This window comes from Eretmochelys imbricata, chromosome 17, assembly GCF_965152235.1.
Source record: "Eretmochelys imbricata isolate rEreImb1 chromosome 17, rEreImb1.hap1, whole genome shotgun sequence".
NCBI classification, from domain to species: Eukaryota; Metazoa; Chordata; order Testudines; family Cheloniidae; genus Eretmochelys; species Eretmochelys imbricata.
The window spans coordinates 7,881,774-7,899,328 of NC_135588.1; the positions used below are offsets into that span (position 1 = coordinate 7,881,774).

The following is a 17,555-nucleotide window of genomic DNA, read 5'->3' on the forward strand; positions in this document are numbered from 1 at the left end:
TTATATCTACTGTTTGGAAATATTATTTCCACCATCAACACAGAAGATTTAATTATTTTCATGCAAGAAACACCGCATTATGAACGGATATAAATCATGAAGTTAACAAGGTTACAAGAGGAAAAAAGTTTTAGGATGGGAACTGGTGGGCATGTGAAAAAGATAGGCGGATGGCAGTGGTAACATCATCTTAGATAACTTGAGGCTAAACGGAATAGTAGTAGGATGGCTAGTCCTACCCAAGAAAGAGGGCCTATAGAAACCTGGGAATTGCAGAACTCACTTCCCTTTTCTCAAGCAAGCAAAGTGCGACCTCATGCTGCTGCTGGTCGTCCAGAAAGGAATGAGGACTACAGATGCGGTAGTGGTGACAAACAAGTTCAGGCATTGGAGATAAGAAAGATGATGGGAATTTAAAAAATAAACCAACAACAGTGTGTGGGTTCATCACATTCACAAAGCCTTGCATTTGCCCTACAAAACTCTGGGAGTCTCTGACAGAGAAGCATTTTCAGGAGCTTTTATTTGTTACACTGTGGCATCTCTGACCCAACTAGGAAGCAGCATTCAGAACAAAAAAGCAAAACAGGCTGGACTGACATCAACAAAAGGAGCGTGGCAAGGTCGCAGGGCTTCACTCTAGCTGTTCAAGTCCTCATCTGCACAGAAATCCTGACAGGCACCCTCCCTGATGGCAGCATTCCGCCATCTGTACTATGCCAATTAGGTGGTCTCCGAATAAAGTGCCGAAAGCTAGCTTCTTGCCAAGCACAGCTGTGAACATTGCTCCCCCCTCATCCCCCAAGACAACAAGATGAGACAGTCTTTTGGAACATGGTGTGCCAACACATTCTGAGGCTACCATGATCAGAGATGATGGCACAAACTGGAACCACAACTGTCATGTCTATTGGTAAAGATCAAGAGGAGAAAATTAAACTATTTGCAGCATCTAATCAAGGATGAGGGATGAAGATGATGTCATAAAGCGGAGATCCAGGAAAACAGTGTCTGAACAAGACCGAAGAGGGATCTGGAGGAACAAAGAACACTGCCACAAGGAAACATCTGTCTGTGATCACGTAAGGTGACCAGAACAATTATGCTCTGAGTGTGTATGAAGTTGCTTACAGGTGCTTTTCTTTGTTTTCTTCGGGTGGGGGAGTTAAATGGCAACAATTGGCATTGTGTCTATATTATACTGAAAACGTCCAGGCAGAAGCGTGGAAAATAGGGAGCCTCGTATTAAAAAGGCAATGCAAGTCTATTGCTCTCACTCATTAAAGTGAATCCTCCAAGTCAGCTATCTCACCGCTGACCATCTGCAATGAGAGCAATGTCTCCATCTAATCCACAAGTTTCACACAAAAAGGGAGTGTGATGGGGTGGACAAGCCCTACACTGGAACCAGGCAGGAAAGGGTTAATGGCCTGACCTGAACACAGGCTGAAGCCAGCTTGTCTTGAGACACCTACTAGGAATAAAATGTCTGGAATGGAGGACCTTAGGGAATAAAGAGCAAGCAAGCAGGCTTCAGAGCTGGGCTCCCTTGACTGAGGGATCGTAGGCCTGAGGCAGAAAGGCTCTAGGGGGTGGGCTGCATGAAGGGAAGAGCATGACTAGAGGAGCAGAATGTCCATTGCAGGCAGCTTTTGGAGGCAATGTCCTGGCTTCAGAGAACATGGGGAAGGCTGGACTTTTTTTGGCAAGGGGGGTTATTATTATTACTATGAGAACGAATTGCTCCTACTTGGGACAGAGCCAAAATTCCCTTCCCCGTGCCCACCCGAGGGGGGCAATATTTCTTTAAGGATAGGGGACCCAGTGGATATCATGTACTTAGATTTTCAGAAAGCCTTTGACAAGGTCTCTCACTAAAGGCTCTTAAGCAAAGTAAGCTGTTATGGGATAAGAGGGAAGGTCCTCTCATGGATTGGTAACTGGTTAAAAGATAGCAAACCAAGGGTAGGAATAAATGGCCAGTTTTCAGAATGGAGAGAGGTAAATAGTGGTGTCCCCCAAGGGTCTGTACTGGGACCAGTCCTATTCAACAGATTCATAAATGATCTCGAAAAAGGGATAAACGGTGAGGTGGCAAAATTTGCAGATGATATAAAACTACTCAAGATAGTTAAGTCCCAGGCAGACTGCAAAGAGCTACAAAAGGATCTCACAAAACTAGGTAATTGGGCAACAAAATGGCACATGAAATTCAATGTTGATAAATGCAAAGTAATGCACATTGGAAAACATAATCCCAACTATACATATAAAAGGATGGGGTCTAAACTAGCTGTGACCACTCAAGAAAGAGATCTTGGAATCGTTGTGGATAGTTCTCTGAAAACATCCACTCACTGTGCAGCGGCAGTCAAAAAAGCGAACAGAATATTGGGAATCATTAAGAAAGGGATCGAGAATAAGACAGAAAATATCATATTGCCTCTATATAAATCCATGGTACGTCCACATCTTGAATACTGTGTGCAGATGTGGTCGCCCCATCTCAAAAAAGATATATTGGAATTGGAAAAAGTTCAGAAACGGGCAACAAAAATGATTAGAGGTATGGAACGGCTGCGGTACGAGGAGAGATTAATAAAACTGGGACTTTTCAGCTTGGAAAAGAGACGTCTAATGGGGGAAATGATTGAGGTCTATAAAATAATGGCCGGTGAAGAAAGTAAATAAGGAAATGTTATTTACTCCTTCTCATAACACAAAAACCAGGGGTTACCAAATGAATTAATAGGCAACATGTTTAAAACAAATAAAGGAAGTATTTTTTTCACAGAATGCCCGTCAACCTGTGGAACTCCTTGCCAGAGCATGTTGTGAAGGCCAAGACTATAACAGGATTCAAAAAAGAACAAGATAAGTTAATGGAGGATAGGTCTATCAATGGTTATTAGCCAAGATGAACAAAGATGGTGTCCCTAACCTTTGTTTGCCGGAGGCTGGAAATGGGTGACGGGATGGATTACTTGATTGTTACCTCTTCTGTTCATTCCATCTGGGGCACCTGGCATTGGCCGCTGTCGGAGGACAGGATGCTGAGCTGGATGGGCCTTTGGTCTGACCCAGTATGGCCATTCTTATGTTCTTATAGGGACCTAAGCTTTGAAAACACAAGTGATGGTTCTGTGTATCTCCAACAGAACATCTAAGAAAGGGCCTTTCAGCTCACTTGCCAATATGCAGGAAATTGAACTCTTAGGTATATTCCTCATCAACGAGCAATAGATTTCCATTGGGGAGGATGATCTAAATAAACACTAGGAAAAGAAAGGATCTAAGAATTGGATTAATTTCTTTCCTAAGTCTGTTCTTCTCTCCCAGGTGGCACAAAGAAGCAGAAATCATCCAAATCCAGTGGGCTTTGCACGTAAGCATTTGCTTGCAATACCTTGCTGAGGAAGGTAGTTATCCCCATATTGCCACTTCCAGGTCAGATTACTGCAATGTACTCTCTACTTGGGACCTTTGATCAACTTCATTTAATGCAGAATACAATGGGCTGGTTATGTTGTACTTCTTGTCTGGCTTCCACCGGGTGCCATAGAAGGTGTTCTTTTTGATCTATAAAGCCCGTTATGGTCGGGGTATTAAAAAGTTTCTCTCTGCGTGCTTTACCCTGGCTATGATCATCAGCACAGATTCTAAATAGGACAGAGCTGTATGTCAGCGTACAGGGGGTTCTCAGGAAATCGAAGCAAATAATTCCCAAATCACTAACATTCTCTTCTGCTCACAGGATAATTATGAGCAGATCAGATTTTAAAAAAAAAAATTTTTTTAGGCGTGGTTGTGAGCAGTTCACAGCTAGCATTCCATAGCAAATATACAAAATCGGAGCTGGCTTACTTAGCTATGATTAGTCAGATGGGGAAGTGACGTGTATAGTTTCTTTTCTGACGGGATGAGGGCACAAGCACTACTGGGGTGAATACTCATGTGTGAGAATTTAAAATCCATTTTACAAATACCCCACATTATTCTTTGAAATATTCTTTGCATGAATATTTGTCCCAGTGAAATACAACCCCTTGGAGGTTCATAGGAAGCAGACACAAAAGGGACACAAGCACAGCTGGAGAAAATTCATGTAAACATTTGATCAAGCGTTCATGGAAAGTTTGCTGCAGCACTGAGCCAGCTCTAACTCCTGGTGGAGGACTCTGTCTTTGGAATTTGCTTCCCCCCTTGGTTTGACAGAACCCAAATTTGCAGAGCTTCAAGCCACGTTTCAAACACCTGATTACCGGGGACGATTTTGAAGAGTGCCTTTGGTTTGGCAGCAGAAGTGTTTTGTTGGATTAAGATAACACAGATTGGCTGATATATTGCATGTTTATCCTTTCCAGTGTAAAGCTTTGGACTGAAAACAGGTCCTTCTTACAAAATGAAAAAGAAATATGACACATACGGAACATGGACACGGAGGTGGATAAATGACGTGCCTAAGAGCCTCTCAGCAAGTCATTGTCAAAGCCAGGTTTAGAACTTGGGTTCTCCAGATCTGCTAAACTGATGCTCAAAGCACTTAAAGGTGCCTCTTTGGTTAGTTTAAACCAACTTATTTAGTGTCTTTTCAGCCTCCTGATTTCCTGTTGTCTGGTACGCTTTGTGCTCCTGGCCTTTTGATGATTGCACAACTCGGTACACAGCAAATAGTGTCATTAAGCACTGAGGGACAAATTCATTGCTAACACACGTAGGTGCAACTCTATTGGAGTCAATGGAATTGCACCCGCTTATGCCAGCGGTCAGTTTGCCCCCATATCAGACTGGGCTTGGATGGCAAGGTGCTCTGATTCAGTCGCTAGTGAGGAGATGCTGAAGGACAGGAAACAGACCTAAGCTTCTGGATGTAACTACCTGAGACTCAGTGTGACGGGGAGAGGAGATTTCTGAACAAAGCAGCTCTCCTCTGGGTAGGAGAGAGTTCTCATTCTCCAGCTGATCTTGTCTAATTGAGTTGGCACACAGTACTAGGACAGTGGTCAGCACAGACAAGCCAAACAACCCCCAAGCTACAAACAGAAGTAACTATGAGCACTAGCAAACAGCAGGAAGAAAATGGAGACAGAACAGTGGGACAGAGTATTATAAAACAGCTCCAAAAATAGCATGCAATTATTTACAAATATTCCAGAGATGAAGGAAACAGATGAGACCAAATGCATGGCCCATTTGTATCATGAGTGCTTTGCGCTGCTTGTTGAGGACACTCATTCATTTCAGAGCAAACCAGATTCTGAAAATCACTTCATAAAACGTACCGATGGATTCTCAGTGAATTGAGACTGTCCCCACTGTCCAACCCCATCAAAAAGAAAAAAGAAAAAAAATAAGGGAAAAGACATTTGGAGACAAAGAAGGAAAACTGCACTCTTCTGAGGGGGCTGGTCCCGTTCTGCCAACCTAGTACGGATCAACAGTGCCATCCAGTGGCCAAAAAGACTCATCGCAACCTTTGGCTCTAGTGCTCTCTCAACTTTTTTGGGTGAAATAATTCAGCGTAAGCTGGTTTCAAAATGTTCTCCCCAGGTCTCTAGTTAGGGATCCCTAGTGCAAGCAAAGAACCACCTTCATAATCTGAGAATCCTGCAGCGTGCTGAGGAAGATCAGATAATCAAGGTACTTTTCAATGTAACGAGTAGACGTTGGCAGATGTGACCCTTGTTTTAGATGACGGGAGTGAGTGGTGGATAACTGAGGCATCCGAAAACAGGGCAATACTGAGGTTCATCTTGATTAACTTGTCCATCTTGCTTAGGACTAACTGATACAACTCTCTCCACTCTTGCTCACTGAATTCTGTTCCAGGTTTTCCCCTGATGATATGTGACACAACCCTTCATAAACCCCAACTCCAAAGGTACCTGAATTCAGGCCTGACCTGTTTGGATGAGAGGTGGGTAGCATGAACTGGAATTCCACAACACAAGTGTTGTCCTTCAGCTGGCGATGCTGGACACTGTTCAACTCATAGGCAATGTACGCCCTTCGAACGTACACCTGGTAAAAAAGAAAGTCTTAGTCGGTTCCACTGGGCTGGGGAGATAGAAGTGATACAATGGAGGAGTCACAAAAAAACAAATGCCTCCAAAATGAATAGCTTCTGGATTTTTTTTTAAACTCAAGAAACAGAAGATCAAAATACTATTACCTGGAAACTGCTAGAAAAGATAAATGATCCTGTCTCAGAGTGGCCTATATGCTATAGCCTTCAGAGGAAGGCCAAAACACATACAATGTACATAAATTTGAAATGTTATTCTGGGGCTGGGGATTTCTTCCTGACCTCAACTGGTGATTAGTTTCTGCTCTGAAGCATGAGGATTGAAATAAGCAATATGTTATGAAAGAGAGAATAAGCTCCCCCAAATGCAGGAGAGGAGGCTACAGTTAGGTGAAAGCCAGCAGTTCAGAAAACTCACTGTGATACAAACACCACACAGGGTTTTCTGAGTGCTATACATCACACAGAGTGCAGACCATTTTATAAGGCACTAGCTTCAACCTCTGCCCCTGCAAGGAGGCTATTTGTCTTTAAACAAAGGAGACAAGTTGGATCTGAGATTTTTGTCCAGCCCATTATAAAGGTTAAATGGCAGACACCAAGTTTGGATCTAAACTTCCTCAAAATGTAGAAATATTTGTCTCTCTCCATGCTAAGCTCAAAGCTCACCTACCAGTTAGTTTTACTGAGCAAAGGAATGATGGTTAGGGCATCAAGGTTATAACACAGTGCCTGTTATTTCCAGAGTGTCAGAGGGATCCTTCACTCTCAACTGACCCTATACTAGAGATGGTCACAGAGGGACCTCAAGACAACATCTCAGACAGACAGACAGATTGGGGGAAAACAAAGGAAGAGAGAAAAAGTTTGTTTTCAAGTGGGCAGAAACATACCTCCAGAGCTGCCATTCGCACCACCTGGTTACTATGGTAGAAAAAATTTGGTAGCACATCAAAGATGGATGTTTCGGACAGAATGAGTTTCTGAAAGAGATCACACACAGAAGGGTTTCACAAGAGAATGTCTTGCTATTACAGCAGAGCCAAAAGTTTCCATCGAAACAAAATTCTGATGGAAATTTTTTTTTGCACACACATTTTTCTATTTTCTGACAAGTGCTACTTTCTACAGCTTTTCTTTCATGCTTTTCATTGCAGCAGGACTTAGAGGTCTCAATCAGGTATCAGGGCCTCTTTGTGCTAGGCACTTTACAGGCATATAACAAAATCACAATCCCTGTGCCTTAAAGAGTTTACAGTCTAAATTCTAAGCCAACCTGCTGCAGGAGAAGCCACCTTGCAGTTCCCTAATTGCCTTGAGTCACAGTCTGTACACCACACAGCAATTAACCCCTTCACAGTTACAAGGCAAAAAGGAAAGGGGCCTGTGCCAACACCTCAGATGAGTATTTGGCTGCAGAACTAAAATAGCACTACAACTACAGGACAGCCCTGCTACTGGCTGAGACTTTTTCATGTTCAGTCTAGGGGTTTGGGAATTTACAAACATATACATGCTTTCATAATTCACCCACAGCCCTGGCAGAAAGGGCAATTCAGGGCACTGCTCTATGCCTAATGCTCAATATATTCCCTTTCACAGTGGGCTGCAGAGAAGTACAGGGTGATATTTTTCTGTGAAATTAATCAATTGCTTAAGGAGTTATTACATTAGGAGTGAAAACGTGTTTTGGAAAAGATTAACAAGCACCCCAAATCTGCACAAGCTAGTACTAGGAAAGCACACTCTTTCCAGCACTTAGTATTAAACAGGGACATTGCTAGAGTTGTGAGAGGCCTACACCTGACGTACCCTGGCAGTGGTCTCCTCAAGATGAGATCTTCCACACAGACTTGGAGCCATGCATTTTTTTAAGGCAAGGTTTTGTGCAAAACTGGTACCACTGAGCTTAGTGAGAGGAAAGTGAGGAACCAGGAAAAAGAATCCTGTAGATACCTGTAAGTTCTCAATGCAGAACTGGTGTCCGTACATGTCAATGGCTGACAGGAAGATGGATTCCACCTGGTTGTGACGCAGCTCGTATGACGGCAAATGGGAAGCAATGAGAACCTGGTAAGACAGGAAGATGCAAAGGGCGAGTGCCAGAGAGAACTGTTATGCTGGTCCGTTATTAGAAGGATGCACTGCAAGGGCTGCAAGTCTATCCCACCAGTAGCCACCATACTCCCTACCAGAAGAGAACGTTAGCTGCATGTGTGAACTCTAGGCTCTGTAGCTCAAGAGTGATGCTGCAAAATGTAGTCTCATTTGTGTATCTCTGAACTGTATTACTGGGTATTCCCCAGAGAGAAAGGGAACAGCTTCAATCAAGTTTCATCAGTGCATGTGATTTAGCACAGCAAAGCAGCTAGTCCTGGGGATTGCCCAACTGGCTGTTAACTGGAAAGCAGAGCTGGCAGATAGCAGCCATGGGGAGGCATGCAACGGAGCCAGCCTTTCACAGTTCCAGAGCAAACCGAACACGAGCCACCCATGCCAAGTACTAATCATCAAACACAGAGATGATGATAGGAAGGGGCAGCAGCTCGCAAGGGAAAACAAAACACAACAGAGCAGCATAAAGATACACCCAAGGACTGCAACATCATCCCCCAGCATGCTGCTGAGAGGTTCAATAACGCCGAATGGTTCAAGGACATGGATACAAATCTGGAGAAAACATAAGGTCACTGAATGGCTTCAAACACCCCCATTCATTTTCGACGCTCATGCACTGAAATAAAACGAGAGATCCCTGAACTGTCAGCTTCCCTGCTGAAAACTTTTAGTCTGGAAATGGGGACTGCAGGGTGAAAGCAGCTAACCAGAGTTCCAGGATTAGCATTATTGTGTGACAATTATACCCTCCCACTCCCTAATAACTACAGACTAACCACTAGCTAGGGAGCTCAGCAAAATATCCAGGTCTATATAGGAGATTCAAATGATCATTAAATTGGAATCTTGGAAAGGACACTATCAAGATTTTCCCCATTATTTTAAATCATTATTTACAATATCCCTTTGGGAACTGGAAAGAGCTATCCATATTTCAATCTCCGTTCTAGGCATATCCACTGGTTTGCTATCGTAGGGTTAGTGAGGAATCCCAGACTGCACACCCTGGTTATACATCCTAAACAGCATACATTGGCTTGTTATTGTAAGGTTGTTCATGAGTATTGGAGTGTTTTGGTTTTTTTAATTTGCTTAGGGATAAAAAAAACAACAAAAAACCACTAACCCATCAAAAGTCCTAGACTTTGCAAAACAGATGATTAAAATACAAAGCAAATCCAATTTGATCCTGCCAAGCTTGACAAGGTCCCCTTTTAGCAATGATCAGCACAGAAGGCTGAAGGTGCTGCATTTACCTGACGCGCTCGCAGGGCCACTTTTGCATTGGTGGTCTTGCTGAGCTGGGTCAGCTCAGTTAGAATATTAATTAATTCATCTGTCAAGGTGGGGTCTCGGCCACACAGCTGATCCTTTAAAAAAAAAAAAAAGACATTGGAAGTGTTGAAAATGAAGACGATCTCCCAAGTAACCTAGAAAGAAAGCAACGTTCTTAGATACATTGTTGAAGCTGTGAACATTCCCCAATGCTTTCATAATGTTACATGCGGAAGGAAAGTACATGAGCTGGAGAGGAAATGGGAGAGGGGAAGGAGGAGATAGGCAGAATCACTCATTTGATTGCCATGAGCTTGGATGCCCCAACAAACCTTGCATATGAACAAAGTAGGACATTAAACTGCCAACAAAATACAGCACAATCATCTCCCAACACCCAGCCTCAGCTCTGGATCAAAAGTCTCCCCCAGCAACAATCCAGAGTTCAAGAAACATTTGACCAGAATGAAACTCCTTGCAATGCGCAATGAAGACTAGCAAACTTGGCTCTGGAAAATGATCAGAAGGAAAGAGTTTAGCAGCTGGGGACCCTCTGCAGAAAACACCCTGTACATATCTTGCAGCACCACTTGTGCCTTTGGTCACACTGCCCTCTATGGCTAGAACAGCTTCTTCTCTTCCAATGCAACAACTGACTTCCCTCTCCTCAAAGCTCATTTCTGTCAACCCCCTTCACCACGCTAGCCATATTATGCTTCTTCCCCGGTGCTAACTGTATTAAAAACAAAAACAATACAACCTAAAGAAAATCACAAAATTGTAACAAAATGGATGACCGGATGGTTTCCCATAAATAAGTTTCTTTCCACCTCTTTCCTGGCCCCTTCATTCTCTTGTTTTCTCCCCCTAGGTCTGATGTAGGCCCTGATCTTGCAATGAGCTCTTTGTGCCCCTCTATCCCCAATTAAGAATTGGGACCACATATTGTGAACTCTTGGGACAGAGACCATGCCCTTTTACTTGTCCATAAAGGCCATGTTACACCAGTGTCATTACATATATTCACATACACACCAAAAAAACGGACCACCAGCCGTAACGACTAGAGAATGTCAGCATAACCATTTAGAAAAGCATGTGTTTTCCAAACAGAATCCTTGAGAAGAAACTGCTAGGCTAATTCTAGACCCAAAAGATAGGGTAGGAAAATAAAAAAGTGTCCTCACCTCGGAATTCATGACTAGTAAAAATTATTCCATGGTAACTTAAAATTCCAATGAGAACAGTCTGCTTAACATTCCCCAAATGCTGCAACATCCTGCTAAGCAAAACTGATTACAAGCAGAAGTGAAATTGACTAGTTCATTTCCACTGTCCAAACTGAGTGAATAGCAACAAGGAAACTAACCAGCAGGAGTGGTGAAGTGTGTTGCAGTTTCAAAATTCTGAAAGAACTGAAAAAAATGGCCATAGAAGGACAGAAACGTATAGGCAGTGCAATTCTGTAAATGCGTCCAGAGGTAGTTCTTAGCCTCAGGAGCAATCGCACAGCTTTCAGCTACTCACAGTGATTTGCACAACAAGGACCCAAAGTTTGTAACCTGCGGACGCCTCTAATGTGTTTCTTTTGTACAACCCTCCCATACTATTGACATATCAAATGAATCATAGGAGGCAAATGAGAGATGAAATAGGGATTTGGGACAGCAAGCAGCAGATGGTGCCTTAAGCACTTGCAGACCAGAGGGCCCTTTTAAGAGTCAAGAAATACAAAAGGAAAGAGACAAAATATCTACATCGCAGGTTAGATTTGATAAGCCTGCTGACAGGAATTAAATAAAAATAAACCAACAATATAAACCACAGAGACTTGCTAAAAATAGTTTATACCAACTCCCACCTCTAAGCCTAGCGAGTTTTAAAATTGTTCTTGATCCCCTTCTTTAACACTCTACGTCTCCTGCTCCAGCTTTATGCCATTTCTAGGAACCTACAACAATGGAACAGTTCAAAGTCAAATCATTTTCAGTTAACTAAGCTACCAGCCTCTAGACTATTGTCTCTGACTAACAGAGCTTAACAATGAACACCGTAGAGATACCTGTGAACCCTTTCAAGTTACATTTGTGTCTGCAGACAGAGAATGGTTTAAGAATTGTTCACACGGTGTTTAAAAAAGTATATAGTTCTGTAGTACTCTGCCGTATCTACTTGTACAAAAGCTGGCTGCTGACAAGACTTAAGAGTTGTCATATGCTATGCTTCTGGAGCTTCATGGCAGCAGTAGGGATAGACCTTGGATCCTTCTTGGGCCTCTACATCAAGAACAGCAACATTAGCATCAGTGTGTCCTGACATGACTGTTGCCTGTGGAGGACAAACTTAACCACCCCAGATAAAGAGCTCAGCAACCTTTAAAATGCCATTACTTTCACCAACATATGTACCAAGAGGTCCCTATGGCCTGGAAGAATAATACAAAATTACAGATGAGAAGGAAGGATGGTCTTGTGGTTAAGGCACTGGACTGCAAAATAAAATAAAATAAAATAAATAAAGCACAGTTCAAATTCCCAGCTCTGACACAGACATTCCTGTGACCTTTGGCAAGTCACTTAATCTCACTAGGCCTCAGTTCCCCACTTTATATTTCCGTATACCCCACGATCCATGTGAGGATATATTCACTAGCAAGACCCTTGGATACTATGGTAACGGTGACTGTGCAAACAGATTTTATATGACCTACTAGCTCATCCAATCGCTCTCTGCCAAGTTCAGGATTGTTCCCTAAAATATATTTTCTAGGGCTGTGTTTTAACAGTTCCAAGCAACTAGGCTGCCAGCATCTCCTTAAGGTGACTATAGGAAGAGGTGAGAAAGGAGGGTTGGGGGAGGGAGGGAAAAGAAAAAGAATAGAAGGAGTTGAGAAAAACAGATTATTTGAGTTTTCCCATCTCTCAGTGAGGCCCCCCCCCGACCCTCTCAGAGATTTTTCCATCAAAGTGAAGACATAAACAGGACTCTTGGCCTTTAAGACTCAGCTTGCACAGGGGAAAAACTACGAAACAAAAAGTTTCAGTCCCATCCTAGCAAGAAACAATCAGTATGACAATAACAAAAATAAAAGCAGCTAGCTGGTGTTCCCATTGGCGTCTGCCTCTGCTGATTGGTGAAAGGAGCCAGCAAAGCCTCAAACCAGTTCTCTGACAAGGCCTAACACCTCCCCGGCACCCCCGTGTAATTACACACTTGAGTGACTGGACTCTGAAGAAAATTGAAGGCCTGAGCTGCAAACAGCTGCCATTTTCTCTCTCCATCACACCAGCATGATTACTTGAGAAATGAACAGCCCCGGCTCAAAGCTACTCCAGAATTCTCAGAGGAAATATGGCTCCGTGTTCAAATAATGAGATTCTTAAGGCAAGCGTTACTTACAATCACACCGGGAAAAAAATAAATAAATAAATAAAGGAATGCCAGGGCCTTTTTATCTTACAAATGAGAATTTAAGAAACCCAGCCACAGTCTGGGGCAATCATTACTCTTCTGCTCCTCTTAGGAGGGTTTTGGGGTTTTTTATTTGGGTGCTTTGCATCTATTTTTAGAGGCAGAAAAACACAATGTCTTTAGCAAAATAGAAAAGACAACCATGTAATTAGCTTTTTAGAAAGCAAGACTTCAGCACGGGTTTACGCTTAAAATCACAAGGTTCTCTAACTCCCCCCTCTTTACAGTTCCGCTTTGCAGAGCATTATTCATTATTGGAAATTTTCTTAAGGTTTTGTTTGTTTTTTCAATTTATATCACAGAATAAAATGGGACACACTGAGGGTTTTCACCTTCTTTTGATGGCGGGATAAACACAGTGGAGTTTCTCCCATTCGTGGGAACCTGGAACTCACAGGGGTTCAGAAATCAGCCTAAAACAGTTATAAACCCACCCCCGCTCCCACCCTTTTCGGTGGGTTGGCTAATTTGCCTTTCTGAATACTGAGGAGGAACTGGCATCCCTGAAAAGTGAAATTCTTCCAGTAGTTAACAAGCTAGACAGGCAACCATGCATGTGGGAATTGTCTCCCTGCTACCATCAAGCAGACGGTTCTCTAGACCGGGTCATTCTCAGGAATCTCCCAAGTTGCCATCTACAGCGTAAAATTCAGAGGCGGTGAGTTCCAAGATGGGGTGGCTCTATGGTGTACAAAGAACACGCAGTCCTACAGTCTCCTTAGACATTTGCATACAAGTTAAACTGAAGCGTAAAATACCTCATGGCCATGCTTTGATGCCTAACGCCTATTTGAAGGGGCCACCTTTTTGCTAAGAGGCTAATTCAGCCCTAGGGAAAAATGCATCTTGCAGCATCAAGGGTTGCAGCCGGTCAGAAAGCAGCACTGAAGTCCAACAGGGGGCTCTCTGATCTCACAACCATAGAGAGACTAACAGAGAGGAGCTGCTACTGAGCCTATGGGAGCAGAGACATGAGACTACATACACAGTGGTTCATAACTGAAGAGTTGGTGAAACCCCCAACGGTTATCCACTTGGACAGGGCAATATGTCAGGTCACTGCTAGGACCAAATTAGCCCTGATGGATAATAGGGAAGTCCACAGTTGAACGGCTAGGGCCCCTTTACCCTAAAAAACTGATCTGCTTTTTGTATACATGGCAGTGTGCAGCTCTGGTCTGAGAATCACAGGCTGGCATGGAATTAGGACCCTGGAGAGCTCCTGGAAATCCAAGAAGCTGAACAAATACATAGTGCAGTCACTAGTGACTAAAAGGCAACACCTAGTGGCTCTCCAATGATCTACGTGAAAAGAATTATTTTATTTTCCGTCCCAAGTAGACAAAATAAATCACTGTCACAACAGTCCCTTGTTGCAACCTTACTGGAAGCCTGAGCAGAAAAAACTAAAAATTGGATGCTCCATGGAAACTGAGCTAACGTCACAGGGAAGTGTAGGGAACTGCACTGTCCCTGCCAGGTCTGTGGTTAAAGGACCACAGTCTCCAGGCTGAGGGCTGTCAACTCAGCATCTTTCACCAGCACTAAATGTTCACATACAAGGTAAAAAAAAAGTCCTGCGGGCCAAACTTACAATGAGCATCGTTACGAGGAGGTTCTTCTTGGTAACTTGAGCATGAGAGAAGATGTAGTTCAATACAGCATTCATGTCACTTTTGTTCTCTTCCCGAAGGGCGAAGACACACTTGTCATAGTGCCCTGCAGTCAGAAACGAAACATGAGGACCCACAGCATTGTGTACAGCCTGCACACAGGGGTAGCGCTGGATGCATCTGGCTGGACACATTTGGTTATTTTCTTAACATAACTTGGTGAATCTGAGGGACAGAAGCATTTTTACTGGAAACTTTAGAAATCTTAGATGGTTTTAAATACTGTCCTGTCATTTGCTTTCATCAACTCCAATGCCAAATCAATGCTTTGTGAATTACACAGGGAGAGTGGTAATGGCTTGTTAAGAAGGGGCTCTTTTTCACTCAGAGAAGAATCAGAAAATAATCAGATGGCATGTGAGATCATCTGCTATAGTGTGTTGATGTGGAAATGAATCTGCGGGTATGTCTATACTGCAATGTAAATCCAGGGTTTGAACTCAGGCTCAAGTCTAACTCTCCGTCTGTCTACACACAAATGACACTAACCCAGGGCTTGGAACTAGGACCCCACAGGGGTAGACGGTCTGAGCCTGAGTCAAGTCGGGACCCAGGGTTCAAGCCTTATTGCTTTGCAGTGTAGACCCAGCCCGACTGGACTTGTGCTCTGGGAGTCCACCAAAAGTATTCCCCAATCCCACAGGCTGACTTCCTTTGTCCTCTGAACAGTCAAGTTTGGTCGACAGTCAAGTTTTCCCACACTGTGAACAAAGGGTTACAGCGGCCACACGTTGGGAGGGTGCTAGGAAGCCTGGGATATGGGTAGTTGGACTTCAGCCCACATAATGCAGTATAGACACTGAAGCCCAAGGCTGCGACCCAGGATTCAACAATTCCTAACCTGGAGTTACAAATGAGATGCTCAAGCCCTGGGTTAACCAAGCCAGGGTCTGCTAACTCGAATTCAACTCGCCCTGGGCTCATTTTGCCTTATGGACATACCCTGTAACACTAGAAAGCTTGGCATGCACAGGGGGCAGGAGGGAAGAAGAGGAGAACTGAATCGGAAAGAGCGTTATCTGCAATACCTTAAAAGCAGCGGTGGTTCACTGCCATCCTGTGACTGGTAACAGTATTGCAAGGTTCACATTGAAATACCTGGCTACGGTATTCTGCACGGAAATCGGAGAATTGTTCTTTATAAAAAGGGAGCATTGAAAAGTCTTCTGATTCCTTACAGTGGTTTCAACTGAAACAATGGATCTCTTATTGTATTCCATTTTCTTACAGTAGCATTTACCACTGCATTGCCCACTTATTCTCCAGCTGCCATGGTGGTTCTGATCTTAGCTAATTTCTTGACACTTCTCACATGCTCAAGTGATCAGAAGTCAGGAAATAAAACAGTTTACAAAGCCATGAATCTACATTTCAGTCTCCAGCTTGAGAGAAATGATCGGGGGGGGGGGGGGGGGACACCTTTAATCACGGCCCCTTGCAGACAGCAAGAACCAGCAAAAGGCAGGCACAGAAGGTCAAAATAAACCAAACATGAAGGAGCAAAGAGTGCGCAGAACTCTGCCTGACTGAATCTTAGAGAGCTCAGAAACATACAGTGAATTAATGAATCATGTTTTGAATTCTGCCTCTTTTCTGGAGCGACTTCAACCCTGAATCACGTAAAGTCTCAGCTTACAAGGCTCTGGAGTAATTAAAAAGAGTGCATGCCTATAGAAGATGCACCACACTTACACAGCTCAACAAGATGAAAGGATCAGAGAGGGACTGATGAAGTCAACTGTCAGCCTCTGTTGTGAAGATGTTCACAGCACTGACCCAAAAGAATCAGTGTCCTGTTAAGGCACCAAAGCAGCAGGGAGGAGAGCTGAGAGGATGTGGCAGATGATGTGTCTGCCAGGGGGGACGGGCACGAGCACAGGCTTAACCTAGGAGGGGAGTTTGGTGGATGGACTTGTTGCTGTGTGCACCTCCCTGCATGCTCCTACCATGGAGGCTCACCACATTGGGAGTTTAATGGTTTAAAAAAAGCCCTCCTAAACAGTGATGCAAAAGGAAACCTGTCAGGCCAAGCCACAAGGAGCCATGACAAGCTGGTCTCATTTGGAAGATGCTTTTAGTGAAGCCTACAGGAGGCGCTGTGCTCCTCCCAGAATTCAAATCCTGATGGGTTCAAGACTTACCATGCTGGAACTGAGTCTCCACCTTTAGGTACTGACGGAGCAGATCCATCACCACAGCTTTCATGTGGCCTCGAATACCACTCCGATACCTGCGGGAACAGCAAGGGAAGGTCACTGGAGGACTAAAATGCCATTGTCCTGCTTGTGAAAGGCTCTGAGAGTCAATACAACTGAACAATACAAAGGAAAACACACACAGATCTCCCAGGAACTCCTGGAGGTTCAGCGCAGTCAGAATGAACATACAACCTCCGACACTCTTCACATGAGCAGCATGCCACACGGCATGTTGAAAACACTTCCCAGAACCTTCCCAAACCTTCAGCTTCTAGAGCTGTGAAAAGGGTGGAGAAGATACCAGCTACTTGACAGAATGGTCAAGACAGCCTCACTACTAAAAGACAAAAGTTACACCTGCTTCCTTGAAGGCAAAGAAAAAAAAAAAAGTGACCCACAGCTTTGCTTCAGCCCTTGCAGGCAGCAAAAAAGAAAAAGGAATGGAGGAAGGGATGGGCTCCCGTGAACGAGCTCACCGTTGCACCAGCTGCACGATGCTCTGGGTGTTCATGAAAAAGACCTCGCGCTCAGACTTGCGGTTCAGTGTAGCTGCATGACTGTCCAAGATGTTGGCGATCTAAGAGAGAAAAAATAGTCCCATGCTGGAGAGGGGGATATGGGTGGAGAACATTGTCACAGGAGCAAAGGATTTCTGCCAGACCAGGTGAGAGCACTGGGCCACCAAGCCCATTCTCCAGACTCCAGCAGAGGCCAACATCTGATGCTGCAGAGGAAGGCAAAGTACCCTCATTATGAGCCAACCTATTGTGCAATACATATTTCTCCAAGACTCTG

At 43.8% G+C, this 17,555-nt stretch overlaps 1 protein-coding gene across 1 annotated transcript in view; it reads right to left on the minus strand.

Annotated features, from left to right (window-relative positions):
- The window catches only part of ACACA (acetyl-CoA carboxylase alpha), a 181,818-nt gene that overhangs the window by 119,743 nt on the left and 44,520 nt on the right, over nucleotides 1-17,555 (minus strand). The window contains exons 21-27 of the mRNA XM_077836628.1: nucleotides 17,237-17,337; nucleotides 16,704-16,792; nucleotides 14,484-14,608; nucleotides 9,400-9,513; nucleotides 7,982-8,095; nucleotides 6,919-7,008; nucleotides 5,903-6,021 (exon numbers count right to left, since the gene is read on the minus strand). Coding sequence (XP_077692754.1) covers nucleotides 5,903-6,021; nucleotides 6,919-7,008; nucleotides 7,982-8,095; nucleotides 9,400-9,513; nucleotides 14,484-14,608; nucleotides 16,704-16,792; nucleotides 17,237-17,337 — 752 coding nt within the window. The remainder of the gene's footprint in view (nucleotides 1-5,902; nucleotides 6,022-6,918; nucleotides 7,009-7,981; nucleotides 8,096-9,399; nucleotides 9,514-14,483; nucleotides 14,609-16,703; nucleotides 16,793-17,236; nucleotides 17,338-17,555) is intronic.